This window comes from Aotus nancymaae, unplaced genomic scaffold (genome assembly GCF_030222135.1).
Source record: "Aotus nancymaae isolate 86718 unplaced genomic scaffold, 86718_ANA_hifiasm-v0.15.2.pri h1tg000010l, whole genome shotgun sequence".
Lineage (NCBI taxonomy): Eukaryota > Metazoa > Chordata > Mammalia > Primates > Aotidae > Aotus > Aotus nancymaae.
Genome location: NW_026988421.1, coordinates 14,343,163 through 14,359,175, shown reverse-complemented (window position 1 = coordinate 14,359,175; position 16,013 = coordinate 14,343,163). Strand labels below are relative to the sequence as shown.

The window sequence follows — 16,013 nt, the reverse complement described above, 5'->3', positions numbered from 1 at the left end:
AGTGCTTTGGAAGGGCAGTGTATCTTCTTGACACTGAAGTTTTGAAGGTTCTCCCTCTGATCCTCTCATGAATTCGACAATACGGTCATGTACCACATAAGGATGTGTAGGTCAGTGATGGACCTCAGATATGATGGAGGTCCCATAAGATGACAATGGAGCTGAAAAATTCCAATTGCCTATAGGTATCATGATCCCATAGCACAACACATTACTCATGGATTTGTGGTCATGCTGGTATTAACAAACCTACTGCACTGCCAGTTATATAAAAGTCTACCACATATAATTATGTACAGTATATAATACATGATAATCATAATAAATGATTGCATTAAGGTTTACGCATTTACTATACTATCTATCATTATTTTAAAGTATACTCCTTCTGCTTATTAAAAAAAAGGAAAAGTAGGCCTGGTGTGGTGGTTCACACCTGTAATCCCAGCACTTTGAAAGGCCAAGGCAGGTTAATCACGAGGTCAGGAGTTCAAGACCAGCCTGGCCAACATGGTGAAACCCCATCTGTACTAAAAATACAAAAAATTAGCTGAGTGTGGTGGCGCATGCCTGTAATCCCAGCTACTTGGGAGACTGAGACAGGAGAATCACTTGAACCTGGGAGGCAGAGGTTGCAGTGAGCCGAGATCATACCATTGCACTCCAGCCTCAGCAGCAGAGCAAGACTCTGTCTCAAAAGAAAAAAAGGTCAAATAGCCTTAGGCAGATCCTTCAGGAAGTATTCCAGAAGATGCCCTGTTATCATGGGCGATGACAGCTTCATGCATGTTATTGGTCCTGAAGACCTTCCAGGGAACAAGATGTGGAGATGGAAGACAGTGATATTGATGATCCCGACCCTGTATAGGCCTTAGGCTAATGCAAGTGTTTGTGTCTTAGTTTTTAACAAAAAATTTTGAAAAGTTAAAAAAATTAACAATATAAAAATGCTTATAGAATCGAGATATAAAGAAATAAAATATTTTGGTACAGGGATACAATGTGTTTGTGTTTTCAGCTAAGGGTTATTACAGAAAGTTAAGAGGTTAAAAAAATAAAAACTTGCATAAAGAAAGAAAAATATTTTTAAATGAACTTAGTGTAGCGCAAATGTATAGTGTTTATAAAGTCTTCAGCAGCGTACAGTAACATCCTAGGCCTTTACATTCACTCACCACTTACTTGGTGTCTCACCCAGAGCAACTTCCAGTCCTGCAAGCTCCATTCATGGTAAGCACCATCTACAGGTGTACCACTTTAAAATCTCTTTTTTTCTTTTTGAGATGGAGTCTTGCTTTGTCACCCACACTGGAGTGCAATGGCAAAATCTTGGCTCACTGTGACCTCTGCCTCCTGGGTTCAAGTGATTCATTCTCCCACCTCAGCCTCCCAAGTAGCCGGGATTATAGGCACCCACCACCACGCCCAGCTAATTTTTTTTTATTTTTGTGGAGATGGGGTTTCACCATATTGGCCAGGCTGGTCTTGAGCTCCTGATCTCAGGTGATCAGCCCACTTCAGCCTCCCAAAGTGCTGAGATTGCAGGCGTGAGCTGAGCCACCACAGCCAGTCTAAAATCTTTTATACTGTATGTTTTTTAGGTTTAGATATATTTGGATACACAACTAGTTACATTGTGTTCCAATTGCCTACAGTACACAGTAAAGTCACATGCTGTACAGATTTCTAGCCAAGGAGCAACAAACAGGCTGTGCCACATAGCCTAGGTATGTAGTAGGCTGTGCCATCTAGGTTTATGTAAATACACTCTATGATGTTCCCACAGCAATGAAATTGCTTGATGATGCATTTCTCATAACATATCCCTGTTGTCAAGCAACTCATGGCTGTACTGGAAAACATTCTGAAAAGTTTTCTTTCTGACAGTCGGCGTTCGGTTACTCACCTTCCGACGTGCACATCATTGGCCACAGCCTGGGTTCCCATGCTGCTGGGGAGGCTGGAAGGAGAACCAATGGGACCATTGGACGCATTACAGGTTGGTCAAAACAGTGAAAGATGTCAGGGGGCGTTGAGGCAAGAGGATCTCTTGAGCCCAGCAGTTTGAGGTCAGTCTGGGCAACATAGTGAGACTCCCATCTCCTTAAAAAAAAAAAGAAAGAAAGAAAGCTACAAAAGTAGACTAAATGCAGCCTCTGTGTGATCTAAAAGGAAACACAAGATGGAAATTTGGTGCAATTCTACTGTTGACCTTTTCACGTTTTCTGAATTGGGCCCCATGATCAAAAATCACTATGTTCTGAGGCTTTGTAAAGTCTTCATTGATACCAGTCTTTGGTCTACAGCACTCTGTTTAACATATTTATATTGCAGGTGACTAAAATGTGAATGAAGGACATCCAGAGATTTTATTCATGTCTATTTCCTCATTCACAAAGGACAAGTTTCATGAATAGAATAAATATCATAAATAATAGAATAAATGTAATTAAACCCAAAGAGCTGAAATTTGTATAACTAATTATATTCTGCTTCAATAGCAATTGCTAATGAGCTTAAACCTCAAACATAACCCCAGAGTTGTCAGAGAAAAGGTGGCCAGGGTGCTCTGGACTGCCAGCTCTGTGTGCTGCTAATGAGATAACAAACAGTATTTTACAAACCTGAGGCTGGCTGCATTTGGCCAGTGAGCTTACATATTGGATACCCAGGTTCTAAAACCTCTGTAAGCTTATAAGAAAGATTCTTCCATTCTGGATCTGAGAGGTGATGATTTCAAGGAAGGACCACCTTCCTCTTCCATCTATGTTCCACCTTTTTGTCTCTGACTTGGTGATTCTCTTTTTAGCCCTTGGGATAAGCCAGCTGTATTTGGATTTGGGATAATCTGGAATGCCTATCCATTAATTTGCTGAAGGGGAGTTCTGCACAGGATTTTCTTTTCTACAGTCTGAAAAATTTCTTTCCCACGGCCTGTTTGGCCGGGTGCTGTGCAATGCAAGCCTGTGGTCTCAGTGATGGTGAAAGCCAAGGTCCTTGCCCTTGTGGGAGTTCACAGTCTAATGGGGACTCTTTTACCCTGAGAGGTTTTTGGTCCAGTGTGTCCCAGAGTCTGCTCTTTTCTTGTAACTGCTGCTAGTGACCAAGACTCTCCCAGTGACTATGCATCCATAAAGAGAGGCAAATTCTTCGGTTTGGGGAAAATTCACTGTAAAGCAAATAGCAAACTAGAAGCAGATTTCCTTTCAGCAAATGATCAGGTAAGAAAGAACTCGTTCATCTCTTTCCATGCATAAATCATATTTGACTCCCAATACTTGTACTCAGGACTGTATTCAGGACTTGTTGTAATTCATGACACATCCTCTTTACTTTAGGCTTGGACCCAGCAGAACCTTGCTTTGAGGGCGCACCTGAGTTAGTCCGATTGGACCCCAGCGATGCCCAATTTGTGGATGTAATTCACACGGATAGCGCCCCCATAATCCCCAATCTGGGTGAGTTCCTCAACCAGTCCCCCAAAGGGTTTTATAGTTTCTTAGTCTATACATTAGCATAAACCCTCATTTCTTTTTATTGTTCTTCAGGGTTTGGAACGAGCCAACTCGTGGGCCACCTAGATTTCTTTCCAAATGGAGGAATAGAAATGCCTGGATGTAAGAAGAATGCTCTCTCTCAGATCGTGGACATAAACGGAATCTGGGAAGGTAGAACTATTATGTGTACAAAGATCTTCTCTGGGGAAAGCTTGTGTTTTGTTTTGCTAAACTTGCTAAATCCTTTGAAATTGTACAGGTCTGACATTTTATACAACAAAAGACTTTCAGTTGTATCCATGAGATGTAGGCTTTCCCTGGGATAAGTGGGCATGGACTGGGAAAGCACGTGTATTTTCTGTCAACTTCCAGACGCCTAATTCAGGGAATGAGCTTTTATTTATTTAAACCAATCTTTTTCTTCTACAGTACTTTAAACCTTTCATTTAATTATGGTATTACCGATAATAATCTTAAACAGTATTCAACTTCCAGTTACATCACAAATCATAAATATACTTTATAAATGACTTTGTTCTGTGATCTGCATGAGCTCACACTAATTAGAGAAATCTACTCAACCACTATATTCTGAATATGACGTTAACTTGGAAAACTAAAATCTGTCCTTGATGGGTAATTATGTTTGATTCAAAGGGACTCGAGACTTTGCAGCTTGTAATCACTTAAGAAGCTACAAATATTACAGTGATAGCATCGTCAACCCTGATGGCTTTGCTGGATTCCCCTGTGCCTCTTACAGTGTCTTCTCTGCGGTAAGCAGACTCCACCTTCCACATAAAGAATTTTGTGAATGTCACTTCTCATGACTGGTGTGGTTTCCTATACATGACATCATTCAATGAATGTTTATACTTTTGTACTTACACATGCCTTTAATTATAGATATGTATTTAAATAGTCATAAATCAGAGTACTTTATAGAAATGAGCTTGTAAATGGAAATGTCCTATGTTTACTTTCATTTGTATTACTTTTGTATATATTGGGTAAATGTTCAAACATTTTTTAGAAATAACCCCAAACAAACAAAAAGTAACTAGTCTATGAAAAGCTGAAAATGCTGATGAACATGGAATATTTTTCTTAAATTCTAACCTGTTAAACTATTAATATATTATTATAGACATGTGGACATTTCTGTGCAGTTTCATAATTGCCAAGATTTTTTTTTCTGAATTTTCATCTTATTTGATATTCTCTTGATATCTTGGCTGATTTATTTATTTAATTTTACTTTAAGTGCCAGGATACATGTGCATAAGGTGTAGGTCTGTTACACAGGTAATGTGTGTCATGGTGGTTTGCTCTTGGTTGAATTCTTTATATGTAACCTCAAACATGACATCTCTATTGTCTGGATTTTTTTAAAAAAAACATAAAAACCTAAGTGAAGAAAATTTATTTCCTAACAAAAATACACTTAATTAGAGATAAAATATTTGTGAGCAAGCCAGATAAGAAATGAATGATAGCTTAGAATGAGAAAAACAAACTAATACTTTCTAAAAATTAATACACCTATAGAGTACTATATAGTGTCTGGATTTTTTTTTTTTTTGTAAAATTGACTTTTCTTTGCACCATAAATTTTTGAAATCAAAATTTGAAACCTATGGGTTTAATAAGAAAATTTTCAGTGACAAATGTGCCAGGTGAGGTCTAAATTACCCAGGATATATACCTTAGTGATTAAAAGAGAGGACGCAAATCCTGGTTTCACCATTAAATAGCCGAATATCTTTGGGCAAAACACTTCTCTAAGGAATTTTATTCATTCATAAATGTAAATAATAATGGTAAACTCAACATATTGGTGAGAGGATTTAATAAAAATATATATATTATTTGCTTAGCCAAGAGCAAAAAATATAATAGCATTCAGTAAATGTTAGCTTTATGGGAGAGGGAGTACATATATTATTCACACTACAGCTTCCATATACAGTAAGACAGAAGAGCTCTCCTCTTTCTTTATTTTAACTTTATTTTTATCTTCTTCCCCAATACCCAACAATATGTAATGGAAAAAAAAAATAAAGAAGCAAGTATAAAAGCCTCAGGTTTCATCCAGTTAAAACTTAGTCTAATTCAACAGTATAAACAGTTCTTTTAAATGATACTCAGCACTTGTACAAGAAAAAAATCTCAGTCTTGCAGATTTCTTCACCTTTGCACTCCCTTCTAAGCTTCTCTCCAAGTGAGTGCTGGGGCCAGGTGATTCAATGGTGGTGGTTGGTGAGTGTTCAGCATAGGAAATGAATTGGGAGTCCATGGGTGCAAAGGCTTTGGGCTCCTTTGGACTCTGGGTAATAGCCTTGTCTGTTCTACTGATGGGTACACTGCTGGATTTAGAGATGAAGTCTTGGGCTTGTCTATTCTTCTGGCTCTAGCAATGCCCTCAGAGAACTTTGGCCATTTCTTCCTGGCTGCCTTAGGTAACACCTGGATTTTGTTGAATGCCAACCCTGGGACTGTGGGGAGCCCATAAGATGATCCATTGAGCTAGGAGTCCACCACTTGCCTTTACTATAGAGTAGCCTTGCTCCTCTTAGTGGGAATTGGGACACTTGTCCTGCCTACTTGGTTCCTCCCTCTGCGTCTCTTTTTCCCATAAGTCCTTGGTCCAGAAATAAGGGGTATTTTCCTATATTAATGTATCTTCTCCAGATACCAGCCTCACAGTAAGCCTTAGGCCAGCCTGGGCATTTTCTCTTCACATAGAATTCTGATCCGAATCTTCCAGATGTTGATATGCTAAATATGAGCTAAAGGAATTGAAAAAAGCCTGACTTTTGAGCCTGTTGTTCTCCTAATAAACCTATTGTGTTTATCAGAAGCTGATTATAACCTCCGTTTTACTTATGCAATCTTTCTAAAATAAATTCTAGCTGTAGGTAGGTGAATGTCTTAGGAGCAAATTAGACAAAAGGCAAAAAAATAGATAGAACACACACACACACACACACACACACACACATATTCTCTCATTGTATGATTTTTTTTTTTTTTTTTTTGAGACAGAGTCTCGTTTTGTTGCCCAAGGCTTAAATGCAACCTCAGCCTCCTGGGTTCAAGCGATTCTCCTGCCTCAGCTTCCCAAGTAGCTGGGATTACAGGTGCCCAACACCATGACCAGATAAGTTTTGTATTTTTGGTACAGACGGGGTTTCACCATGTTGGTCAGGCTGGTCTTGAACTCCTGGCCTCAGATGATCCACCCACCTCAGCCTCCCAAACTTCTGAGATTACAGGCGTGAGCCACTGCGCTTGGCTCATTGTATGATTTTTATAGTATTATGTTGTTTAACAGTGAAGTTGGTGAGTTACTGTTGTGAATAATGAAATCCATTGTTAATTTTTGTTGCTGAGACACTATTAAAGTCCCCATTTACCATCAGAACAGAACTGGCTTTAGAATACTTGAATGGCAACAACGTGTAGGAAATAGGGTACTGAATTAAAAGACAGGGCACCCTCGTTCATCATTTGTTTGTTTTCACTAGAACAAGTGCTTCCCCTGTCCAAGTGGAGGCTGCCCACAGATGGGTCACTACGCTGATAGATTTGTTGGGAAGACAAATGATGTGGGTCAAACATTTTATCTAAACACTGGTGATGCCAGCAATTTTGCACGTAAGTTTTTATTTTCTTTATCTTATATTCTTATTGCTATATAGTTTATTATTATGTCCACTGAAAATGTGCATACTTGCTTTTCTATAAAAAGCTTTAAACAACCCCTCTGCAATGTGGAAAAATACTTAATGCTACTTTCAAGGTAATTACAGCTAATTAGGGTGGCAGAACAGAGTTTGGGGCCTGAACACTTAATGCTGCAAAAATAAGTTTCTTCACATTCTTCACATTTGATTCTGGTGCTGAATTCGGAAGGCTTTCCCTGCTCCAGCCTCCTTATATGCAGTAAAAATGTTCACTGAATGAAATTCTGAGATTTTTGTAAAAGCAGAAAAGTAATCTAGGAGAGAAAGATGGCAGATGTGGGAACGGAAAGGCATTGGCAGATTTAAGAGACGCTTAGGACTGTAGGCTCCATGGGTGATGGGAATTAGAGGATCAAGGAGTGGTAGGAATGGAAATAGGGTCTGGGTTCCTTTTTTGAATAGCAGAGGAAGAAAATTATTTGGATGAGCGTCAATGGGGTTACCAATTTTTTAAAACACTAACAACAAATTTTATCTCCTCCACAATTTGGCTCAGACTATCTCTAAATGGCAAACTATTGGCTAGTACCAAGAAAACATGCTTTTGGTTTTCATAAATTAATGCATTCCCAAAGGCAATGAAAAGTTAAATTATAGAATTTTGAAAATAAATGTAGATATGTACACAAAAAGACGGCAGTACTCTGAAATTTGGAGTGAAATTTAATTTATTTTCTATGAAAATAAATTAAACTGAAAAAATGTTACAGTTCACAATTTTATAACTACCTTGTAACATAAAGTTCTTATAACTTTCAAGAATAAATTATTAGGTTGGCAAATGAAAACTAAATGTATTCCTTAGTCCCTTGGCTTGAAAAAAGTCTGTCTTAACTTTGAAAGAATTCTGCAAAGCCCCTACAACCTAATGCCTATCCTCTAACACATATAAAGGAATATCTATGACGATTTCATTAGAAAATTACTGACACACACATATATACAAACACATTATAAATACATTATTCAAAACTCAGCAGTAGTGGAATCCAAATTAAATTGTCTTTAGTGGTTTTTCTCTGCAAATTGACATTTTGCAATTTTTCTCCCTTGCAGGTTGGAGGTATAAAGTATCTGTAACACTGTCTGGAAGTAAGGTTACAGGACACATACTAGTTTCTTTGTTTGGAAATAAAGGAAACTCTAAGCAATATGAAATTTTCCAGTGAGTAAAATATTACTCTATGCTTCGTGTGTGTGTGTGTGTGTCTGAGTCTCGCTCTGTCACCCAGGCTGGAGGGTAGTGGCATGATCTTGGTTCATTACAACATCCGCCTCTAGGGTTCAAGCAATTCTCCAGCCTTAGCCTCCCGAGTAACACCCACCACCACACCTGGCTAATTTTTGTATTTTTAGTAGAGACAGGGTTTTGCCATGTTGGCCAGGCTGGTCCCAAACTCCTGACCTCCGGTGACCTGCCCACCTAGGCCTCCCAAATTTGCCGGGATTACTGGCATGAGCCACAGCAGCTGGCCAATGCTTCTTAAATACCGGAATACTGCACATGCATAATGTATGTCATCAACGTAAGAGTTTGTCTATTCATTACTGTCTGGGAGTAGAGTACTGACATATATAAGAAAAAGGAAGAAATTGTGTCATCCTTGCACCTTAATACAATTCAGAATTCTTTCTAAATATTTTCATGCTATTTCCTGATAAAACCATTCATGTTTGCTTTGATGATTGGCATCTGATGTATAATCAGTAATTAATTAGTCTGGCCACAAAACAGATGAGAAAAGATGATGGAATATTCTCATCATTTATTAAATTGTGGGAGGATTGTGACTAATATATGTCTGAAGTTTTATTAAAGTAAAGGTGACTAATATGAGGCATTTATGGCAAATGGACTACCACTGAGTTAACATACATGTCTGAATTTATTTAATATATTAGAATGACAAATGTACTACTAATGACCTTAGCCAGAAATGCATTGTAAGCTCGTCTTAGAAGCATAAATGGTATGTTTATATATATACACACACACATTTACATACATACAAATATATATGTATACATTTATATGTATGTTCATGTATGCTCATGTATGTTTTTGTTAACTTTTTAAATCCTAAGGGGCTCGCTCAAACCAGATAGTACTCATTCCAATGAATTTGACTCAGATGTGGAAGTTGGGAACTTGGAGAAGATTAAATTTCTTTGGTATAACAATGTGATCAACCTGACTTCACCCACAGTGGGAGCATCCAAGATCACAGTGGAGACGAATGATGGAAAACAGTAAGTAATGAAAATCCAAGGAAAGGCGAAATATTGAGTCTGTACTTATCATTCTATTCCCACTAACAGTCTACTTGAAGTTAAACCTCCCGAGGGGATTGCCTACACTCTAGTCGCAGTTGCTTCCTAATGCCTTCTGTTTCTTTAGGAAAAAAGTGTATAACTTTAGGAAACAACTTTTGTCAATTTGCAGATAAGTGTGTGTTAGCAGATACAAATTAAATGTTAGAAGGAGAATCTACCTTCATGATTCTAAGTTGAGAGGAATGTTTCCTCTGGCAGCTGTGCTTTGTGCTATCTGAGTGCTTCATGTGTGGGTCTTCCAAACTTCCTGGGCTCAGGTAATTGCCACTTAAGTTGTTAGGAATACAGTGAATGTATCAAGGAATAGAAATAGGCTATTCTGAATCACTGGTCTTCTTGGTGAAGATGAAGGTCCAGGAGATAATCCTTGGTTTCAACCAGGACTGGAGTGTGTGGGAGCCAAATGATGATGCATACCAGAAAAGGTGATCTGATGGTAATCATAACTATACCAATACTAGCCCAAATATTTTTGAATATTAGGCCAAATTCTGAAGCAAGGACTGTGCTTCTGTCATTCTATCTTTCCATCCTCATAAAAACCGAATGAGGGGACTTTGCTTCTGGCAAAGATGGAGTAACAGAACCCAGATTTACTGTCCTGACTGAAACAACCAAAAATTCAAACAAAGTATATGGAAAAACAGTTTTCCAGACACTGAACATCAAGCAATAAGGGACAGTGATCCCTGAGAGACAAAAACAGACAAGATGGAGCCTTGCAAATGCCCTAGCTTACTGCTCCGAGAGACTTCCAGGGTGTGTTACAGGGAGGAGAAATCCAGGCAGAGTTCAATGGACTCCTTAAGTTAAAGAATCAGAGCTAAAAATCAGAAGATCCAGGGAAGTAGATGTCCTAGGACAGCACACCAGAGAGGAGGAGTTGCTGAGGAAAAATCCCAGAGATGTGAAAAGCCCCCCTGAATATTCATCAAGGTACTGATTGGCACATACATGAGAACAAACCAGTTGGAGGTCATTCATATATCCATTTGATGGATTAGAGAAAACAGTCTCCATACTCTTGCAGGACTGGGAATGGTGCTTGTTTCCACCAAGCAGATTGGAAAAGTTTATAATTCAAAGGACACAGGGTAGAGTATTTTAGAAGGTCTTGCTTTATAATGGAAAATAATTTACCTACACTGAGCGAGATCTGTAAAGAAACTGTCTCCAAATAGCTGCATTACAGAACAAAAAGGTCAAGAATATTTATAAAGATCCAGAATTATCAAACACCTAAAAATCTAAAATCCACAGTATCTGACTTTGACTCAGAGACTCCCAGGTATATAAAGAAGCAGAAAAACACAGCCTATAATGAGAATAATCATCAATCGACACCAAACCAAAACTGACACAGATGTTACATTAGCAGAGAAGAAAATTAAAACAGTTCTTCAACCTGTATTCCATTTGCTTAAAAGGTCAGTAAAGGCATGGCCTATACAGTTTGAATGTTTCTCATCCAAAACGCTTGAGATCAGAAGTGGTTCAGATTTTGAATTTCTTTGGACTTTAGGAATGGTTGCATTATATGTACCAATTGAGCATCCAAAATTTAAAACAAAAAATCCAAAATCTGAAATGTTCTAGTAAGCATTTCCTTTGAGCCTCATGTTGACAATCAAAAGTTTCAGATTTCAGAGCATTTGGGATTTTTAAAATTTATTTTTATTTTATTTTATTTTTTCATAAGTTATTGGGGTACAGTTTGTATTTGGTTACATGAATAAACTCTTTAGTGGTGATTTGCGAGATCCTGGTGCACCCATCAACCATATATACACTGCACCCTATTTGTAGTTGTTTATCCCTCATCCCCCTCTCACTCCTCCCCTCAAGTCCCCAAAGTCTGATGTATCATTTTGTCCTCATAGCTTAGCTCCCACATTATCAGTGAGAACACACAATGTTTGGTTTCCTTTCCTGAGAGAAGTAACTCAGGAATGGATTTTTTATTTTTGGATTTGGGATGCTCAACCTATATAGAAAGACTCACATTGAGTTTCTAGAGATGAAAAATACAATGTCACAAACAATAAATGCACTGAATGTAACTAACAGTAGATTAGACATTACAGAAGACAAGGTTAATGACCTTGAAGGCATAAACTTTACAAAATGAAATAGAGAAAAAAGAGTCTTAAAAATAATTTGAAAACAACATCAGTGATCTGTGGGGCAACAACAATAAAGCTTATTTATTTGTCTTTGAAGACCCTAACAAAGAAGGGACAGAAAAATATATGTGAAGAAATACCTCAAAAATTTTCAAACATGGTAAAAACTATAAACCAACAGATCAAATAAAATCACAAGAAACATGAAGAAAACAGCATCAACACACATAAAAATCAAAATGCTCAAAACCAGGTAGAACGTACATTATTCAGGTGATTACACTAAAAACCTAGATTTTAAACTATACAGTATATCCGTCTAACAAAACTTCACTTGTTCCCTTAAATTTACACAAATAAAAAAATGTTCAAACCCAATTATAAAGACAAAATATTGAAAGCAGCCAGAGAAAAAAGACACATTAGAAGAGTAAAGAAAAAAAATTACAGCAAATTTCTAATCAGGAACAATGCACGCCAGGAGACAGTGAGACAACATCTTTGAGTACTGAAAGGAAAAAACTGTTAATCCAGAATGTATACCCATAAATATCTTTCAAAGACAAAGATGAAAAAAGACTTTTAAAACTAAAAAAAGTCCTCACCAGCAGGTTAACACTGAAAGAAATGTTAAAGGCAGGCCTTCAGGCAAAGGAAAATGATACCAGCTAGAAAAGAATTCACTAAAAGAAATTAAGAACACAGGAAATAGGAAATACATGATGAATACATAATATTTTTAATTCTTATTACTAAATTCTCTTTGAAAATAATGACTCTTTAAAAAATAATGACAGTATTTTGTAAAGTGTATATGTATAAGTAAAATAACAGTGCTTAAAGGGCGGGGGGGAGCTGAAAATATACCATTGGAAGTTCTTATACCATTTATGAATTGGTATACTCTCTCTTGAAGATAAGATGTGATAAGTTAAAATATGTGCTATAAATTCTAAAATAATGAAACAAAGGATAATAGCAAATAAACCAACCAAGGAGATAAAATGGAATAAAATATAATCCAAAATAGAGGATAAAAAGAGCTAAAAGAGAACAAAGAATTTAGAAGATACATGGAAAACAAATAGAAAGACAATAGACTTATACCTAACCATATAAATAATCGTATTAAGTGGGAATGGTCTAAATACCACAATTAGAAGGCAAAACTTATCCCATTATATTTTTTTAAACTCAGTATCCAATTGTATTCTAGCTACATGCATGCACTTTATTTATTTATTTATTTAGAGATGGAGTCTTGCTCTGTCACCCAGGCTGGGGTGCAGTGGCACAATCTTGGTTCACTGCAACCTCTGCCTCCTGGGTTCAAGTGATTCTCTGGCCTCAGCCTCCCATACAGCTGGGATTACAGGCATGCACCACCACTCCCAGCTAATTTTTGTAGTCCTGGTATTAGCAGGGTTTCACCGTCTTGGCTAGGCTAGTCTCAAACTGACCTCACGAGATTCACCTGCCTGGACCTTTCAAAGTGCTGAGATTACAGGTGTGAGCGACTGTGCCCAGCCTGAAATGCACTTTAAGTATAAAAACACAAATAGATTTCACTACATGAAAGAACAGAAAATAATACACTGTTAATCCTTAGAAAAATGTAAGTTAAGAACAGAATAAGATAGCACCGTAAACCTATTTAAATGGCCAAAATTAAGATTGGTAATTTCAACTATTGTTGAGGACTATCATACAGTGTTGATGGGAATATAAAAATGATCTAACTACTTTGGAGAGCAGCTTAACCATTTTTTAAAAACCCAAACATGCATTAAGCTGAGTCAGTGATTTCGGTGTTAGATATTTACCCATGAAGCAAGAACACATATGATTATACTAAAGATTTGTACATGAATATTTATAGCAGCTTTTATTTTGAAACAGAGTCTTGCTCTGTCCTCCAGGCTGGAGTGCAGTGGCGTGATCTCGGCTGACTGCAACCTCCGTCTCCTGGGTTCAAGCGATTCTCCTGCCTCCACCTCCCCAGTAGCTGGGATTACAGGCATGCACCACCATACCCTGCTAATTTTTGTATTTTTAGTAGAGACAGGGTTTTACCATGTTGGTCAGGCTGGTCTTGAACTCCTGATCTCAGGTAATCCACCCGCTTCGGCCTCCCAGAGTGCTGGGATTATATGCATGAGCCACCACACCCAGCCTGTAGCAGCTTTTATTGTAATAACCAAAAACTAGAAACAATCCAAATGTCTACCAACAGAGAAATGGATAAACAAACTAAAGTCTGTCCATACAATGGAATACTACTCAGCAGTAACAAGGACTGAACTAGTGGTACACACAACAATATGGATGAATCTCGAGATAGTTATGCTGAATGACAAGCTAGACAAGAGTACATACACCTTAGATTCCATTTATATAGAATTCTACACAATTCAAACTACTCTATAGCAAAAGCAGAGTACTGGTTGCCTGGGGAGTGATTATTGGAGGGAATGAGAAGAAGCAATTACAAAGGGGAAGGAAGAAAATTGGGGGGATGATAGATACATGTATAACTTTGATTTTGATGATGGTTTCAGAGGTGTAAGTGTGCTGTGCTGTGTGTGTGTGTGAAAATGTATCGATTTAAATATAAGCAGTTTATTCCAGGTAAATTAAAGCTCAATAAAGCTGTTAAAGTAAAAATGTATATCCTATGAGGTAGATAGTTTTATTATCCTTATTTTATAGATAATTAAATGAAGGTACCATTCCTGAATTTCTATGCAGGAGGTTTGACTCTACAAAATTCTTAACTACTGCAAAACAAATTCAGTTCACCTTCAATCATAAATAAATATTGGTGCCTTTCATTTCATGCATCCTTTATAAATAAGAGTTTTAACCTTTAATTTCCTATTTGTGAGGCTATCATTGAGGAAATGAACATGAAAGGAAAAAAATATTTTCTGATCACTTTTTTCTGTGCCTGGTAGTTTATATATGCTAAGGTATTTTATTAAAGAAAAATATTCCAAAGCATCCTAAGTATTGTTTAGTCTTTTCTTTCTTTCTCTTTCTTTCTTTTTCTTTCTTCTTTGTTTCTCTCTCTCTTTCTTTCTTCTTTCTCCTTCCTTCTTCCTTCTTTCCCTCTTTCCCTTCCTTCCTTTCTTCCTTCCTTCCTTCTTCCTTTATTTTCTTTTTTTGATGCATACAGGAAAAGAAGGCATATTGTTCAATCTTAATGAGAAAAATTAGTCATTTCAATTCAAAGACTGAATTAAAATAATGGTTAGCCACTGTAACACCAGGAATTAGATTTTATACACTGAGCTGATTTCTTATGATGGTGACTCTGCTCTTCCTCAGTTGCATTGGTCGACATGGACTAAGTGTTCAGTGACTGCTCATGACAAATTAGTCTTTCTTTTTCTTTGGGGTGTCTATTTCTCTCTGCTATTGCAAAACCAGAAAATAACACTGGAAAGGAGAATTCAGTCCTTTATGTAGAAGAGATCTTCCCTCAGCCATTGTCTGGTCTCCAGCACAGGGTGTGCCCTTCACTCAGACTGGAGGCTGGGGGCAGAGGTTGTCCTTATTGTCAATACTCCAGATGTGTGTCAGGAAGAGAAGATGACTTTGTGTTGTTTTCTCTCCACAGGTTCAACTTCTGTAGTTTAGAAACCGTCAAGGAGGATGTTCTGCTCACCCTCACACCATGTTAGGAGAGTGCTGTTATTTGACCAATGAATTGACTTCTAATAAAGTCTAGTGGTGATGCAATACATGCCTGTTTCTTTTGTCCAAAACTTCCATTGTTTCAAATGAATTTGTTGGATAAAGTGACTAAAATCCAAAATCTGGAGTTGGTCAAAAGAACCACCAATGACTGTTGAATTTTTGCTGCATATTTGACCTTAAGAATTTGTTTACATGATACTATCATTATGCTCATTATTAATATTACTGATGCCATTCTGGTCACTTAAGGCAGTCTTCCATATCCAAAATGACCCCCTCTTGGTAGGCTCACATGGAAAGACTCACAATTGCCACTTTTTCCATAATCTTTAAGTTCTGTGTCTGCTCCTAATCAGACATCTCAGGGGAAATGACATACAAGGAGATGGGGACTAGACAGGTCCAATGCTCACTAACAGGTCTACCTGCTCTTATGTGGGGCTCCCCCAAATCAGGTACTAGTGGATTTAAGTACCTGAATCCATTAGGGTCAGGTACTTAAAATTAGACCACTTTTCCTGCAGCCTCTTTGATCTTTCCAAAGCACAGATAAATCATCCTCCCAGTGGTCCCCAGGACAGAATCCATATTCTTCAGTAAACCTTGTGAGGTCC

The 16,013-nt window shown here is 37.6% G+C and overlaps 1 protein-coding gene across 1 annotated transcript in view; it reads left to right on the top strand.

Moving 5' to 3' along the window:
- Window positions 1-15,441, top strand: part of LOC105714143 (pancreatic triacylglycerol lipase) — a 38,780-nt gene extending 23,339 nt beyond the window's left edge. The window contains exons 8-15 of the mRNA XM_064373624.1: window positions 1,888-1,999; window positions 3,339-3,458; window positions 3,549-3,668; window positions 4,155-4,273; window positions 7,025-7,154; window positions 8,300-8,408; window positions 9,329-9,493; window positions 15,320-15,441. Coding sequence (XP_064229694.1) covers window positions 1,888-1,999; window positions 3,339-3,458; window positions 3,549-3,668; window positions 4,155-4,273; window positions 7,025-7,154; window positions 8,300-8,408; window positions 9,329-9,493; window positions 15,320-15,383 — 939 coding nt within the window. The 3' untranslated portion in view covers window positions 15,384-15,441. The remainder of the gene's footprint in view (window positions 1-1,887; window positions 2,000-3,338; window positions 3,459-3,548; window positions 3,669-4,154; window positions 4,274-7,024; window positions 7,155-8,299; window positions 8,409-9,328; window positions 9,494-15,319) is intronic.
- The last annotated feature ends 572 nt before the right edge of the window (window positions 15,442-16,013 follow it).